The following is a 17967-nucleotide window of genomic DNA, read 5'->3' as shown; positions in this document are numbered from 1 at the left end:
TTTAGCCTACAGATAGCAGAAAGATAATTAGCTAAATCTCAATGGGTGGTTGAGGCCCCTCCAGCCCCTATGCTGGAAATAGTGTGTGTTCCCATCCATGCTGTCGGTGGGACCAGCGGCAGTTAGGTAAGAGTCCCTTCCCTGATTTGAATCAACTAATTAGAATCACTAACCATACTCTTTCTTTCTTTCTTTCTTTCACACACACACACTGAGTCGGTGGTGGACATAGTGGTAGAGCTGCGCTTCTCAAGGATGTAGCCGGTCCAGACTGCATTCATACGTTGCTCTTTATCTTTCCCAGTCCTGTGTTTTTAGACTCTGGGTCTCTTTCTTTATTGTTCATATTGTTTTTCCTGCTCTCATAGCTTTCTTTTTATCATTTTACAACTGGCTGCGGGGCTATTTCAGCTGGCGACATATAGAGAGACCTCATGGGTCACAGCCAATTGGATTTTTCATTGTTATACCCCAAAGAGCATTTTCCTTTCTGCTGAGACTCATCACCAGGCCGAGATTGCAGGTATTGCATTAGTGACATTTCTGTCTGATAAAATTAGATTTTGAAATAAGTTTATTTTATAATATTTCTCATTGACACGCGGTTTCATGGTGACAATGTGTCAATGAAAAAGGAAGATGAATATTTCCCAGGAAGAATTTAAGTTTTAAACTTTTCTAACAAAGACAACGAAAGTGGCAGTGGCTTAAAGATTTGGGCTTAACTGTCAGAAGACCGTACTAAGACATACAAGCTCACATAAGGATTCTCTCAGATCAAGATCATTTGATCCATATCCTTGTTTTTGTAAAGGCAACACACACTGCAGGATATTGTTTCGATTGTTGTGCCAGATCAGGCAGCATTGAATGTACCACCTCATATGATCACACGTGGAAGTGACTGTAGACAAAATGAGGACTGTGGTACAAACACAAAATCAAAAGAAGGTGGGGGCTAAACATGTGTAGTTGAGAAAATGGTTGGGAAGACATGGTTAATGGGTGTTCTTCAGCCGCACCTGGAAAGGTTGGACTTTAACTGTCAGTTTTAATACGCTTTAATAACCTTACCTTTACCCAAAGACTCATGTTTGATGTTAATAGTGGCAGCCCTGATTGGTCTACAACCAGACAGGCCTAAGTAAGGTCTGGTCCACATTCCTAGTCTGATTGTTGGGAGGGGAAATCAACGGATAAATCTTAAATCATTGCAAAACTGTCGAAAACTGAGCCTTGAATTAACCAAACCAAGTGCAGAACCTGGCTGTGTTTTGTTTAAATTACAGTGTAACATGGAATTCCATCCTCTGCACATCCTAGGCTGCCAGTTCACTTTCTGTACCTGTCACATTCAAGCTCATCAAGCGTCTGTATTTTTCCTCTGCAACCCCGTCTCCTCCCTCCAGAGGAGCCCTTCATTTCTAATTTATGCCTCTAATCATTCTGCTCAATGTGCAGAGTTAAGGGAGAACGCTTGTTTCCTCCATCAGGGTGTCCCTTCAGTGTGGAACTGCTCCTGAGCAGATGGTATCTGTGATAAGACTCTACAATGCATATGCATTCCCCACCTCAGCACTTGCACCAGGGTCACATTAAAGCCCATCGATCTCACACACACACTCGTTGTACACAGTGTGTTCCTCCCTCGGCCTCCGGCTCTCTTCAGAAAGTGGTTCTTGCATCAGAAATTGTCCGATGTGTGATTCAAACAACACCAAATCATCGTATTGACATTTCCATAAGCCTGGACTTACATAATCTGTGCTGTGATTCAGCTTTCTGTTTTAGCGAGGCTTTTTTTCCCCCCTTTCATGTTGATGACTCACCCTTCACATTTTATTTGTAAATCTTAATTGACAAGAAAGCTTGTCTTTGGGATGGCATTTAAAGAAGTGGATTATTTAAAACGGTACAACATGCAGTATATACTCCTATCAGGCATAACATTATGACCACCTTCCTAATATTGTGTAGGTCTTCGTTGTGTCTCCAAAACAGTTGTGACTCATCAGAGAATGGACATGGGCCTTCTGAGGGAGTCCTGTGGTGTCTGGTAACAGACTGTTGTTAGTGGGGGCCTTTGGGTCCTATGGGTTGAGGGGAGGGGCATGAACTTATAAACATGACTGGTCAAATAGTTATCTGTCTCATAGAAAGCAGGCTCCTCTATAACTTGTGTTCCTGTTACACTCTGGACTGCACAACATTAATGAACCGCTCCAGAGTCAGCAGGTGAGGAGGTCGGGGTGGCTGCTGGGCATCCAAAGCCCACAACTGCCAAACTGGAGGCCAGAGTTCACATACCAAAGTCCTGTCTGTTGCTAGTGTTATTCGGCAAATGTGATTTGATAAAATATCTCAGTATTGAGTAAATGTTGGACCATGTAGGATCAAACCACACCCAGTTACTTCTGTGACCCTAAGTAAAGTAGTTTAATGTTGGGAGAGTATACATTAAATACAATAAAATAAAAAGTATTATTGGTGCTTTGTTACTGGTTTCTCTTGAAATTAAAGGTAAAGAAAATATGGATGCTTGCTCACCTGAGTAAAAGTAGTAATAAACCCAAATAGCATCTATGGCTCAGTCAAAAAACCACTAAAGGTATCCCTAAGGTATCCCCCTCTTCATTCACCACTGCTGCGCCTTCTTCTTTGTTGAGGTGCAAACAAGGTACCAAATTTGAATGTGGTGTTTACGGATAGCGAGCAATAAAAGCTACATACTCGTCCTTTGACTTCAGGCCAGATTATCCAGTTTTAATTATCCTACACTTAATCAGTGAATCAATCCCTAGTTGTTTTAGGTACAACTGTGAAAACAACTTTAAAATCCAGGTTGGTGCTAAGAAATTTTGGAAAACTGCAGTTTTCCCCATAGTAGCCACACGTCACCCCTGAAGATACTGAACTGCTAATGTAATGCATACAGTGCTACATTAAACAAGGGCAGGATTTTTTTAGTCTTCACATGAGCAACTTTGCAAATTACTCCAGCAATCCGAAATTTGTGAATTTAGATGATTATCAAGATTTAAAAACCTTTAAATGCATGTTCTCCGTCGTCTTGTTGCCACTAGTCTTAGCAACACAAAATAAAAGGCCGCAACTAAACTCTTAGTGTGTGAAACAAACTCATGAACATTACTGACGTAAATGCATCTCAGTCATAAAAGGAAAAAACAGCTGATTCACAACTCAGAAATGAATATGCATGAATGACACATGTGTAATCACAGGCACAGTCACAGATAAAGAAATGCAAAGAAAAGCATGTGGAAATGCAGGCAAATGCACACACACACACACACACACACGTGTTCACACACCCACACATGAAGATTTGCATATCAGTGGGAACATTCACTTCCTAACTCTGAATGTGCAAAGCATACGGACACACGGACACTCTCTCTCTCTATCTGAAAGTGTTAAGTCCAAAACATTTAGAGGACAAGAAAAATTCACAAATGTGCAGTTGTAAAGAAGATGTTACATTTCATAAAGAGTGAGGAAACTTTACAAAGAAAAATTAGATAAAGTGATGAAAAGATGGAGAGTGAGAGGAATACAACATGAACATGCATAAAAGGAGATTAAGGATGGTGACTTATTGATTTGTTGACTGCTTCAGACTATTGTTTCCAGTCTGTTTATTGTCTTAGCTTCACTCAGTTTTAATTCCTCAAAATAAAAGCAAAAAGCATCTTGCTCTCTGCTTTGTCTCAACATTTCACCCAGGGTGCCTCCATCACAGTGACCAACTCACACATTTTTTTTTTTTTTAAATTAAATTACACTGGATTTTTTTTTTTTTACCAGTAGTAAATCAGTCTTGCTGTGAATAGGCCATGACATACAAGTCCAAATGTACCGGCACTAAACATAAATGCCTCCCGCTTCTCTGCTCAGACATTTTATATTTCCCCCGAAAGGTCAAATCAATTTGATGTACAGGATATAGTATAGTAGTATCTGATTATGCACACTGAACAGCAGAAAATGTACACATTTTTCACAGCTGCTTTTAGAAAGTAGGAAGGCTGACACAAATATCTGCTTACTTAAATACTTCAGTACAATTTGGAGGTTGTTGAACTTCTGCTTGTTATTTTTAGGATATGACTATTTCACTTTATATTTCTGTAGTTATTTACAGACAGTGTGTACTGTAGCTGTACATATCTTATCAATTTGTCAAATGAGACTGCATATAATATAATATAATATAATATAATAATATACATTATATGCTATTCTATGCTATGCTATGCTATGCTATGCTATGCTATGCTATGCTATGCTAAAGTTGCAAAAATGATCCTCTTCCACAGAGTGATAAACGATATTTGCACGTGCAATAGCCTCAGTTTGATTTGACTACATGCCTAATAGTATCTTATTCTTCGTACTTTGGAGCCTTTAATTACATCTTGAAGCATTTATTTAGCCAACTGAGGGTGCTTTCACACCAAAGTTAAACCAGGAATGATTGCACAGCACTCGTTCCGAAAAATAATGAACCAAGCTGGTTACAGAGGGTGGTCTCTGACCGAGTGCAGTCACTCTCCAGAGCTGTTCGTTTGCAGCGTGAACACATATTACCCACAGACCAATGCGACTAACTTATGATTGTATAACCAGGCAGTTTAGCTGATGCCTCTTTGGAAGAGCGCTTACTGCTGCACACCCAGTAAAGGTGTCTGGCAACAGCAGTGCACCATCTCACTTCCATCCATCTAAACGTTGTTTTCAACTCGTAGACGCTTGATCCAACTTAGCATGTTGTTCATATACAGAACACTGGTAAATGAACCACACAAATCTGCACTCACTGCTTATGCTCCATTCTCATTGTGAATATTTCCTGGTTCGAGTTCCAATTTTCTACAAAATTACGAGAAATCACAAAACTGTTTGCAGGAACATATTGTTGAGGTTGTGCCACAACTTCATCTCGATTGGTTTGTCTCGATTGCCATGTGACCATGAACTGAACCAAGGTCGAATGCGACATTGTAATGACATTGGATCAATTACTCTGAATCGGAACAAAATATAGATGTCAAAGCACCCTGAGTTGACTCAGGTCTCATCAGATGATGTAAACCTGAAACTTGTGATAAATATGTGACCTGGTTAAGTATGTTGTGCTTGCCTCTCAATGTACTCCTTGTCATAAAACTAATGTAAAGTTTATTCATGACATACTAAAATGTAGTTTAACAGTAAGACAACTCTAAAATAACTGACTCTATAAGGCCGGTAACAAAGCTCCAAGAAAGAGACCAAGGTAGGTCGCTAACTTTAGCCACTAGGGAGACTGTGATCTCATTTTTAGGGGCCCTGTCCCAAACCAAAGTCCTTTAATGTTGGGTGTCTCTGATAATGACTCCAATTACTTTTACTAATAACACATCCCCTCTCTTTTCACAAGTTGCCAGAGTACAGACAAAAGAGTGACAAAACCCCAACAAAAGCTAACTTTTGTAATTGCCTGTCATGAAAATGTGAGTTTCCTAGTGACAGCTGATGTGACCAAACACCAGCTACAGTTGTTAATGTCGATGAGCCCTCGCCAAAAAGAGAAGTTGCATCCTGAAATTTGTGCACAATATGTGCAGTATATTCTACTAGGAAAAAAAAAAAAAAACATAGAAAGGAGAAATAACGGAAATGTTAAGCTAAGTGGTGTAGCAAATTTGGCCAACCGGGCTGTCACAACAGAGTTAATCAGCTGTGTGACCAAATAATTTATCACATTTGCTGTAATTTTCACTCTAATAAGGGTTGAAATGCAGCGGAGAGCCTGGTCGTCATTAAGAAAAACTGTGCAGCAGCACTAGCTGGCTGAGGTGAACAACACAATTCAATGGAATAACGGTGTTTTTAATGGGCTTTATTTTAGAAAATACCAATTCATTAAAAAAATAAAAAAAATAAAATACCAGGATTGAATTTAACATGGCTCAGAAATCTCAATGAGCCATCACGAGCTTGTGGTCAAACCAGAAGAAGTTGGGCTGATTTCTTCAATCACAATCCCTTCATCTGAATGATAGATAGATAGATAGATAGATAGATAGATAGATAGATAGATAGATAGATAGATAGATAGATAGATAGATAGAGTAAATACCAAGATGGCAGCAGCCAGAGCCACCCACACTGAGCTTCTGCTCTTTAGGAAACCTATGTGTGACCTCACAGAGCATCCATTTTTATACAGTCTGTAGCATCTGTCTTGGCCAACACAGTCCTGTCTGTGTTTGATCGTATTCCACTGACTAGCAGAAGAAGAAGAAGAAGAAGAATCGAGCAAGCTAGCGGGTGGTAATAATTAATAATTAATGCAAAATTCTGGAGAGTAGTGAGAAGGTCTGAATGTAAACATTGCTCTGAGTGAATAGAAGAATGCTCCATGGGGAGCCCTTCAATCACAAGTCGTGATTTTTCAGTATTTTTGGGTTGTTGTTTTTTAAACCTGAACCAGGTTTGACCCCACAGTTTTTCTCTCTCAAGCATACTAATCAACTGTGACAGTAAAAATATACAGACCCACCGTTTCCACGTCTTCCTCTGCATGAGTGCACGGCTCTCTAAAACAGCCCTAATGAATTAATACTTTCACAAAACGTCCCTCCGATGAGATTAGCAAACCCTCCCAAAAATGAAATGTGCGGCGTGTCGAAGGTCAGATGAAGCAGAAAGCAGCACAGGGTCAAAATGAAGTGATCCGTAAGTAGAAGACATTATAGGCCAGACAGCAGGAATAATTAATATCATGCTGGGAAAATGGCAGTGTAATTGTGAATATTGTTTTAAATGTTAATAAATCTCTCGTTCTGTTCTAACAGAAAAGCTTCCAGTGCCACGGACAATGGCTGTCTTTAGATTTCCAATGTTTGCTTTCACCTGATGAGCTGACACACTCCGGGAGTCAAAGTCCTCTCAAATCAAAAAGAATTTAATCAAATGACTTTCATATGACCCAGACTTTCTGCCACTCGCATACCTTCATATCTGATGACATGCATGCGCACACACTCAGGGCTACCCCGTGGTTCACAAAATGCCAGATTTACATTCTCTGAAATTATGTCAGGAAATAAGAACTAAAATAAACTTTGACTACTCTGTCTAACGTCTGTGGGTAGTGCTCTCCTTGACCTAATCTCCTGTATATGGAGAACTGCATAGCTGGAAAAGGTCAAATATTATTTTAAACCAAGAGTGAAGATGAAGAAGGTCTGAAACGGCTCATTGTGAGTCTTTGTAATAAACTTTTCTTGTTAGTTTACTGAATATTTACGTTACCGTGTGAGAATGATCAATAGATGAGATGAGTTTGACGGCTCTTGTTATTTGCACATGTAATGTAAGTCTTGATTGGTGGTTATTTAGGAAGTTAACAACTTTTGTGGTGTTTATGTTTTGGGTAATTGAAAACTGCAAGTCAGTACTGTCTGCTTGAAGAGCTATAAGGGTGCCCCTTTATCCAGGATGGTTTAGAAGTAAGTTCAAGATGAAGAAGCTCATTGCTGTTGTGGGACGCGTTCTGGAAGTCCAAGACGGCAAGTCTGTAACTTCTGCAGACTGTATGCTCCACAACTGTTAGACAAAAGCTAGACTTATGCTTCTGCATTGGATCTACACTGATCTGGCATTCATGTGGATGTTACTTAGACATGCAGCCCCCACCTAGACCAGACCAGGCACCCCCACCCCATAGCAATGACATTACTTGATGGCAGCAGCCATCCCCAGCAGGATGCAGCCTGACACAGGCACACACATAAAAACGCCATAGGAACAACTCAAAAAACATGAAGAACAGCAGAAGGTGTTGACCTGGCCTCCAAATTCACTAGATCCCAAACTGATCAAGTATCTGTGGGATGATCCACAGAGGCCCCTCCCCTCAACCCATAGGACCCAAAGGCCCCCCACTATCAACATTCTGTTGTCAGACACCACAGGACACCCTCAGAAGGCCCATGTCCATTCTCTGATGAGTCACAACTGATCTGGAGGCACAAGGGAGACCTACACAATATTAGGAAGGTGGTCATAATGGTCATAATGTGGTCCTCTGCACCCTACACTGTAACCTATACCATAGCGTCATGTGCACCTCCGCAGAAATGGAACTACGCATCATGGCAATGCAGCCCTCAACAACCATCACTAGTCCCAAATGCACTGCCTTCTCTACATCTCTCAGTGACCGGACAAGCACAGAAAATTCACCCTTCTTTAGCCTCCTACACACCTGTCTACTCCCACATCTCTCCTGCGTTGCATTGCTTTTATGTAAATGTTACTGTGATTCAACATCTATTAACTCCACCTCTTACATGAGCAGCTCAGTTCTAGTCACCGTTGTTTGCAGTACTCAGGATAATTCAAACTCAACGCAGCTGACAAGCTGCCAGCTAATGTTTTAGCAGCACAATTACAAACCATGTCCAATAACCAGAATATAGATATAAAAGCTTGGGACAGCATAGGGCACTCATATAGGCTCTGACGTACCCTTGCCTGACTATGACTGACACTGAAGCATAAAGCTGTCTGAAGTGCTATAAACAGTAATTATCGTTGTTATAATTTGTTATGGAACATTCCTGTAATAATTTTGACATTTAGGTGAGTAATTAGTTAGTCAGCCAACAGAATACGAATCAGAAAGTATTTGTTAATCAATCATTTATCACACAAAAGCTTCTCTGGTGCTGGCTTCTTCTCAGATGTGAGGATTTAATTAGTTTTTTAACTGAATATCTTTGGGTTTGGACTGTCAGACTGACAAAGACTGAACAATGAAGACATAAGTCATTTTTCGGCCGTTTCACAGACAAAAGATTCAAGGAAAAATGCTGTAATCATAAGCTAAAGCCCAATAGATGGTTAAACAACGTCATTCGCTGTGGATGACTTCTAGAGCGGCCTTCAGAATAACAAACAGACCAAACGGCAAGAGAGGAAATTGGAAGTTACATTGATCAATATTTTGGAATTAACAGCTCATCATGTTGGTGCATTTAATGTGCATTCGACTCTTGAGACAAGTGCTTTACGTTTCTGGCCTTTTCCGTCTTTCTTCCTATCTTTGCACTAATCAGTTTGAGCATCAATTCAAACATCACACAATCAACTTCACAATGGACTGCAAAATCTCCGTCTTGTCGTGTGCACAACTTTTGTCTGAATCAAACGGAAGCTTTGTGTAGTATTCATGGCCCCTCAGACAAGTGAGAAACAGGAAACCAGATGCACTAAGAAGAGTTCTGGCTGCTGAAATTGTGAATCACTGCTTCCTGCGACTCTGTCGACAGTCATCCTCTACCTCTGACCGATTGCACCTTCCGCCCAGACGTGTAGGCATAGACCCACACTTTCGACATCGACAGCATCCTGTAATTTCCAAAGCGGGCGACTATTATGAAAAGTTCTGAGGTCTTAAAACTCTTGCTTTTGTGACTGTGAAGCCGAGCGCTTTAAGGAAACAGCAACCCCATTATTATCGTCTATTTGCTGCGCACCTTTTGATATTTAGATTTTTATTCACATTAAGACAGGCCCCAAACACTTACATATTCCTTCTTGTGACAGATTCTTGGTCATTTAACATCCAGCAGGGCTGTGTCTGACTACAAAACAGGAGGAGGAAGTATTCAACAATTTCGCTATGGTAGAATATAAGGCTGTGTATAGTTTTAATGTTGTGTCAGTAAGGACAACGTAGCTCGCATCAACACAAAGGTATTGCAGACTTTTGAGGATTATCTTCCAGGTGTATATGTATGGAGCAGAGACGCACTGCACCACTACTTAATCACTATGCCACAACTCCTACTGTGTCTCCTTCTCACTTTGACGCAGCCAAGTTCACAATGAGTCACCAAAAGACCAGGTGAATACACCCGAGTAAACCCTGCAAAAGCGGCGCTCGCTCCGCAATATGTTTCCGTCACTGCATGAAAAGCCTGGATACGCATTCTCGCGGTGAATGGTAGAAATCAGGAAAAGAATCTGCAAAACCGCTGCGATTTATTTCTGTAACGTGGAGCAAAGTGGTGAGGAAATAGTGACTACGCAGGTAGGGGAGGGAAGGAAGACATAAAGGGGGAGGAAAGAGGACAGAGGAGGAGGAGGAGGAGGAGAGGAGTAGGTCTAGGTGAAGGGTTGTCTCATTAATCTTAAAAGGGCGCAGCAGAACGCTCAGAATGCAAATGAAACGATCAGTCTTGTCAGAGAAACAGATAGAGGGATGGAATGATAGAAGGATTGAAGGGGCTGTTGGGGGGGGAGGCTGAAGCTGAAGTGGGAAAGAAAAGAAAGGAGAAAAGAAAAGACAATGATAAATTATTCCATGAAGAGTCTTCTTGTCACTTTGGAAAAAGTCACAGAAAGAGCATCGACTCAAAATGGGAGAGTAAAGTTTCGCTAAAAGTCAGCGTTATTAAACCGGATTCGAGAGGACTCCACTCAGCTTCGTTGCCATTGCTCCGGTTGTTAGAGTCTGATGGATACAGAAAGTGTGATTACCAGCGAACCCACATTTGAACGGCAAACATTGGGGGACAGTGACTCATCTTTGTCAGAACACGGAGCGCTGCACCTCCCTATGACTAAAGCCTGCATTTTCACATTTAATGGCTCCAACCTTTATGTTGTTGCTTAAGCACATCTCAACAGCGAGCATTTGACAACAGAATACACCCCATACAACACAGCTGTCTGGTTTCTTATGTTTAATGAGGGGAGCCAGAACAGATATTCGAGTAGCGTACTTTTATCTTTATCATATTCGAGCTTAGTTGGATCCCGCCTCCTGCTGCCCGCATGTCAGAGTGTCCTTGGGCAAACGACTAAACCTCTAATTGTTCCCAGTGGCACCTTGCAAAATAGCTTTCTGTCAGTCTGAGTGTGAATACTACCTGTAAAGCACAAATCTTAATACAATACTTTTTGCCATTTGAGAATATTTTATGGCAATCTCGCCCAATTGTTTTTGAGATTTCATTGTGAACAGACTTCCTTTTCTAGGTCTACACTTATAGTTTGGCTACGGTGAGTGTAGTTTGTTTGTGCGATGCTTACCTTAAAGCACATCTTCACATCATATATTCTCTTTCGCAGTGTCACTTTCTGATCAGGAAGGAACAGATGCTGTACTTTATGTACCGGAAATACCTGTCATTTACACATTCTGGCTCCTCGTCTTGTTTCATACGAGAATATGTTGATCAGACGATTCCAGAAATCAACTTCTCAATCTCCGACTCATATATTCCATATGGTGTAGGGCTGCCTTCAGAGAGGAATGGAAAAATACTGAAATACTTGTTAGACACTTGGTCGTAGCGAGGGAAACGGTGTTGGACAGCAGAGAGCATTGGTTTTCAGAGTCCAGCGAGGTGAAATTGAAAGGTGCTCCGGGTGAGCGCAGAGAGTGTTGCCGGCCATCAGAGAACAAAGGCGGTCAGTCAACAGGTTTGTTTGCACAGAGACAGGGAGGAAATCATGAGGTGAGACAAGTTGTGCTCTGAGCTGCCTCTTTGGCCGGGGCAGCATCGAGCAGGTGTGACAGTCAATGAGGTCCGCTCTCTTTATGTTTGGCTTTGTCATGCTGCGGGCCAGTGATCAATTGGCGGGGCAAAGATCAGCTCTCCCTCTGGGCTTCTCCTAACAAAACATTGCGCCGGGTAGCTCTGCAGCTACACTGCAGCTGTGTTTTTCAGGTGTCCATGAAAACCTTTATTTTTTCCCCCCACAGAAACTCAATATTTGTCCTTTTTTTAAAAGACATGACATTTTCATTTCTCTACTCAGGCCAGTCCTACAGTCCTAACAGCCTGGTTACTATTAATTTGCACAAATGGAAAACTTTCTCCCTTCCCTGTTGTCTTTTTGCCTTTTGTCTGGGAGTCCATAATATGATGATGCATGTCCACCAGACAAAGCTCATTGACCTTTCCTTTGTATCTCTCTCCCTCTCTTTTTTTCTTGCAGCTCTGCAGACCACTCAGCCTCCCAAGGTCCTTTTCCCCCCAGAGAGACAAGACACGGTGATTGAAATCACACCTGGTAAGGAACAACACCTTGGCTCTATTTCTTTATCCGTGGGTTAAAGTGGTAATCCTTAAGGTCCTCATTTCTGGAATGGTGGATCCATCATTGGTGCAAAGTGCTCATTGCTCTGGTGTTTCTTCACAGAGCAGCGTGTCCCACTGGGATGCATCTTCAGCTTTTCCTTGTCACGACACATCAGTGGCTCTTTAGCTCAACCTTCCTTAACCTTCTACTAGACCTGTGGAGTAGTGGCTAAAAAAGTGGATTTAGGTCTGTAGGGTCACTGGCTCGAATCGCCTTTATACACATGGCTGAGATGCCATTGAGCAAGGCACCCAACCCCTAAACTGCTCCTCTGGTGCAGCTTAGTGGTGTGCTTACCACTAATGGGTTAAATGCAGAAAACTAATTCCTTGTGTGTGCACATACTTGGCCAAATAAAGCTGATATAAATTTCCCGGGTACAAACGTACACCTGCTCTCAGTACCTGGACTCTTGCTGGGCATTAAAAGACCTCCTGCATAGAACTCTGCATTGTAGGTTTTAATTAACACTTCAAATGTACTGCACGTTGTTTGAAGGATTTAAATAGATCTGCGGTTTTTTGTTTGCTTTGTGATACAAGTGTCAACGAGCAGGTCCACCGTGAGATGAAATTATTTCATGCAGTTAATTTATTTACGTTGGTTCAGTTGCTCTAATAAAGAGCAGGAGCCACTGAGAAAAGAAGTGCTTTGCTCAATAATTCTTTCAGGTAATGTTGTCTTCACTGTCAACTATCTCCTGCAACTATTTCTGGCATCTGATACGTGTAGTTTCGATATCTTGTGGCCTTTATAGACATCATTGCTAATTTTTAGGAGGTGCATAGTGGCTACAAAGCTCTGGCGTACTTCTGTAAGACATGATTATGATTGATTACAGCTGATTGTTTTTGTACACCGACAGTCCTAAATGTGGAACTACACAAATATTGGAGGTTTTCTGATCACAAAGATCACGGTTAAGATGAAAATGCCAGCTGGTCTGGTCATCAACCATGTGTGCCGGTGCCTAACACCTCTGTTCATCACCTTGATTTCACATTTTTACTACTTAATCAGTACGCTTGCAGGTAGTACACTGTGGACACACTGTGTGCACATTTCTGTAGTGTGTTAATTTCAACAGCCAAGCTAACAGTAGCTGCTACATTTTGCAGTACAGGAAACTTTGAGACTTTGCTAAATTACTCCAAAAGACATAACAGTGCTTAGTGATATTGTGACACTTTGTGTAAGGTTACATCTGTGTGGTGTTTGCTGTTTTGCAAGTTTGAACACTGTATGGTGGACCCTCCCCTTTCCGCTAGTCAAGACGACGAGCATTGACAGTGAAACTTTACTTCTTAGAGTACACAATCCAGGTACCTAGAATGTTGTCATGCTCAGAAATCTCTTTTTTGCTTAGAACCAATAATGCGCTGGACACAATACTGGCTTCATAAACAGAGAAGAAGGTAGGTAGTTATGTCCATGGACACCAGTCATAACCACAGTTGGGTTGTAGAGTATTGCCAGAGCTTTTTTGGCAGCTATGCACCTCCTCAAAATTGTATCGACCATGTGTAAAGACAGAGTTGTTTTGAGACACCACCTCCCTACGTTAAGGGTACAGAACTACCTGGATGAGTGGAGAAATCGCTTCAAGACACTCTACAAGTCCAGTTGCCTTGGTTCAGCATGTTTTCGCCATAAATAATGAATTGTGGCATTGTCAGATATTAACCTCATTCCTTGTAATATGGGTTGCAATCCATAGTGTATTTTTCACAGACTGTGGAGACTAAATTCTTCTTTATTATTCTTTTTTATTATTGATAAAAACATGTTTTGGGTCAGTCAGTGCTACCTGGTGATCCTGACTGTGGCCACTTCACCCAGATCACCTCACCAGCTGCTCCGTTTCCTGTGAAGATGGTAAAGAGATACTTGACTGAACCCTGAACGGTCACATCCTCCATCTGTGGAAAAGTCAGAGGTCAGGTGTGGCCACAGAACAGCGGTCGCCGAACTGGCAGGGATTTAGTGTCTTGGGCTGAATAATTGAAAGATCTGTGAGGACTCTGCGGGCCTTCTGCTCTCTGTCGGTGAGCACTCTATCCATTTCGGTCCTGCAACGTCTTTTTTTTTTTTTTTTTGTTCTGTTATCTCCTCAAGCCAGCGATTAACGCTGACTTGTGTGCAGATATGTTCTCGGCCCAATTTAGTTTGCGCTAAAACATTTGCAGAGCCCACACTGGACCCTTATCTGCTGATGAAACCTGGCCGACAGTCAGAACCATGACATTTTCAAACTGAGTCTTCTCCCTTTGACTCATCTTCACTGGAGGATTTTCGGATTTGGAGTAAAAGTTGTTTTTATTGGCAACTTCCAAACGTCTCAAAAAGGTTGTTTCGGCACCAGCGGCTCTATTACAAAGACAAGAGGAAGTTATGGAGGAGGGTGAGTGAAAACGCCATAAGCTGTTCAGGTAAAGAGGCTTGGATGAATAAAGAGACGAGAATTAAACATTGCAAGGATCTCATTAGGATTTTCTTGTGTACTAAACAGTGTGTGTCGTGTTCTTCGCTGTCAGCTGTGCGAGTGTACGTTTTAGTGCACGAGTGCGTGCATGCATCTGCGCGTCCTGCTGTTCAGCGGTCTCTCTGACAATGTTAGCACTGTAGGCAGAAATGCGTTTGGAGGTGTGCGCGAGGCTTGTGTGTTTCCATTAACTCCAGATTGATGTAGTAACAAATAGGCCCTCAGGCCTCTGTACACTGATTGCAGCAGGGACACCTTTTAATGGGCACTGCATTCACAGCCCCGCCACACACACACACACACACCTACACACACACTTAAAGAAAAAAAAAAAAAGGCCACACAGTAAGACACGCCAACTATACACACTCTCTTCCCCACACACACACACACACACACAGCCATAGTGTGACCCTGCGGTACATTTTTAATTATCATCTTGTTTTAACCTGGGGGAGATTTACATCAGCAACCACAGTTATGTTGTTATTTTTTTTTCTTTCACCCCCCCCACCCTTTCTCCTCACTTGTTTTAATTTCTTTCCTCCTTTTCATCCCTTTGTTACTTTCTCTTTCTTGTCCTCTTTGTCCCTCATTTGTTTCATAGAGATTTCTTTTATTTCTCCGTCTCTGCCACCGCGCATTCTTCCCCGCACTCCCCCCCACACTTTGCTCATTATTCCATAATGCTCTGGGTTATAAACACAATTCATTATGCTCTCTGTTATTATACTGATGTGGTCTACAGGCAATAAGCAGACAAAGGGAGCTCATAATTAAAGATTGATTTATGATAGAAGTATTTATTCATTTTTTTTAAACTAAAACCAGAAAAGCAAATGGTGCTTGAGGAGCCATTCACACTGCTGAATTAATACCATAAAATCCTGGACTGTCAGAATGTTCACACAGTACTGTCAGTAAATATGATCAGCTTAGAGAGTTTAAGACTTAGACTTTATTCATCCACAAGGGAAATTGTTTGGTCACAGTGGCTCAATTGCACTCTTGAAGACCGCTAGTTGAAGAAAAATAGTGGTGTATAAATAAAATAGAATAGAATAGAATAGAATAAAAATAAAAATAAAAATAAAAATAAAAATAAAATAAAATAAAATAAAACAGAGGCATTGTGTAAAAATAGAAATAAAATAAAATAAAAATAGTGGTGTGATGTAAAAATAAAATAAAATAAAGTAGCAACATTGCGTAAAAATAAAATAAAATAAAGTAGTGGCATTGTGTTAAAAAAAGAAATAAAATAAAAATAGTGGTATGATGTAAAAATAAAATAAATTAAAATTAAAATAGTGGTATGATGTAAAAATAAAATAAAATAAAAATAGCAACATTGTGTAAAAATAAAATAAAGTAGTGTCATTGTGTAAAAATAGAAATAAAATAAAATAAAAATAGTGGTGTGATGTAAAAATAAAATAAAATAGCGACACTGTAAAAATAGAAATAAAATAAAAATAGTGGCACTGTGTAAAAATAGAAATAATAATTAAATAAATACAATAAAATGTAATACACAAAATATACACGATTTGCATTTGACAGAAACATGAGTAAATATATACTTTAAAAGTTAAGTTGACAATATGTAAATTATTTAAATGACAGACACATTTATTAGATTACTTGTTGTATTGTTGTAACTGAGGAATACTGTGTTTTTGTGCTGGTGGTCCTGTTTAACAACAGCAATGCCTATTCCACCTTAATAAGCACATTTAGAGCCGTTTTTGTCCCACACTGTTGTTGTGGCAGAGGATCGCATCAGTGGGAAAGAGCGCTCTGATTGGCTGTTTGGCTCAGTTAGAAAAATGGATGTGATGAGATAAAGCTAAGCTAAAGCAAGTTCAAGGGGGCACATCGAAAGCTCCTGGTTCTCCTTCAACCAGAGGCTGCTACACCTTCTTCTGTAGGTACCTTTGTCCCTGCAGCGGTCAAACACTTCAACACCAGCATTTGTTAGGACTGCTGCTGAGTTCCCTCCACAGCTAAAGGACACAGACACCCTCTGGACAATATGTCTGTTTAGGTATTTTTGTGTGTGAAGGCTCTCAGTCATCAAGGTCACAGTATATCCAAAAAAACAAGCTGAAACGAGGGCAACTGGACTTGTAGGTATTTTTCTTACTCACCATGTCGTTTCTGTGCAATATTTGTTTTCATTTCCCACTTAACTTTGCTTACTTAACTTTGATTGCTCCCCCACCAAACTGTACTTAAGCCTTATTCGTCATGTCAATCAGAAACTACCCCCCTACGCCTGTGTTTCACGTGGCGCATTTGCACAAGATAAGCAAACTCAACTCAAATTTACTATCCGTAGTTATGTCTGCTACTTTCCGCTTCACTCCACTGCATGCAAGAGGACATTTTATACTTTTGACACCTTTAGTTACTTTGCAAATTCTAATGGATAATAAAAAATATATTTTTGATGCTATTGATCCCGGGGAAGAAATTACGAATGACCTGGCAGTCTTTAAATCAGCTCCACCTTTGCAGATGAACACACTGATGCTTCATTTAAAGATTCCATCCATCTAAATGTGTGAATGGGTCAGCGACATCTCGACTTTGCACCCTAACAGTTGTCCAAACCTTGATTTACAGCACACCCTTCAAAAAGTGACAAAAGGCAGAAAAGAGCATACAATCATACTAAAGTCTTGAAAAAGTAAAAACTCACCCCCAAATCACACAGAGTTGCGGATTTGCACTTGATTAGTGTTACCACAGGACCTCTGTGTTACGAGAAATAGGATAGGTAATTTGCAGCGTAATTTTTACTTTACAAATTACGGACATGGCCGATTCGCACAGGAGTTATCTAGTTATTAAAAGCTTGGTACAGTGACTGTAAATATTCTCTGTACCCTTAGAATACTGTATTTACTTTAATACATTAATAGTTTTTTTTTCTCTTCTCTCTCACGTTATACCAACAAACTATACATACTATACCTCAGGGGTGTTCAATGTTTTCCAGGCCAAGGACCCCCAAACTGATGGAGAGATGGAGCGCTGACCCCCTACTTATGTATATGTGTATTTAAAGACATTTAAATTTGGGGAAAAAATTGCGGGGGGGAATATAAAAAAAAAAGTCTGATCAACCAAAACTTTCACGAGTTCACCCCCTGCAGTACCTCCACGGACTCCCTAGGGGTTGCGGACCCCCTGTTGAAGACCTCTGCTATACCTAATATACTGTAGTATACACCGTACAACAGTGTGTAGTTCTTCCTAGCCTCCCTGAAAATAGTATTTCCTCCGTTTTCTTCTTTTAAATGGCTAATAGAGAC

General features: G+C 40.7%; 1 protein-coding gene across 1 annotated transcript in view; it reads left to right on the top strand.

Annotated features, from left to right (window-relative positions):
- The window catches only part of il1rapl2 (interleukin 1 receptor accessory protein-like 2), a 330885-nt gene that overhangs the window by 253777 nt on the left and 59141 nt on the right, over positions 1-17967 (top strand). Inside the window, exon 6 of the mRNA XM_084550062.1 lies at positions 12022-12096. Coding sequence (XP_084406188.1) covers positions 12022-12096 — 75 coding nt within the window. The remainder of the gene's footprint in view (positions 1-12021; positions 12097-17967) is intronic.

The sequence above is a fragment of the Chelon labrosus genome, assembly GCF_963514085.1.
Source record: "Chelon labrosus genome assembly, chromosome: 8".
NCBI lineage: Eukaryota > Metazoa > Chordata > Actinopteri > Mugiliformes > Mugilidae > Chelon > Chelon labrosus.
This window is presented reverse-complemented; position numbering and strand designations above follow the sequence as displayed.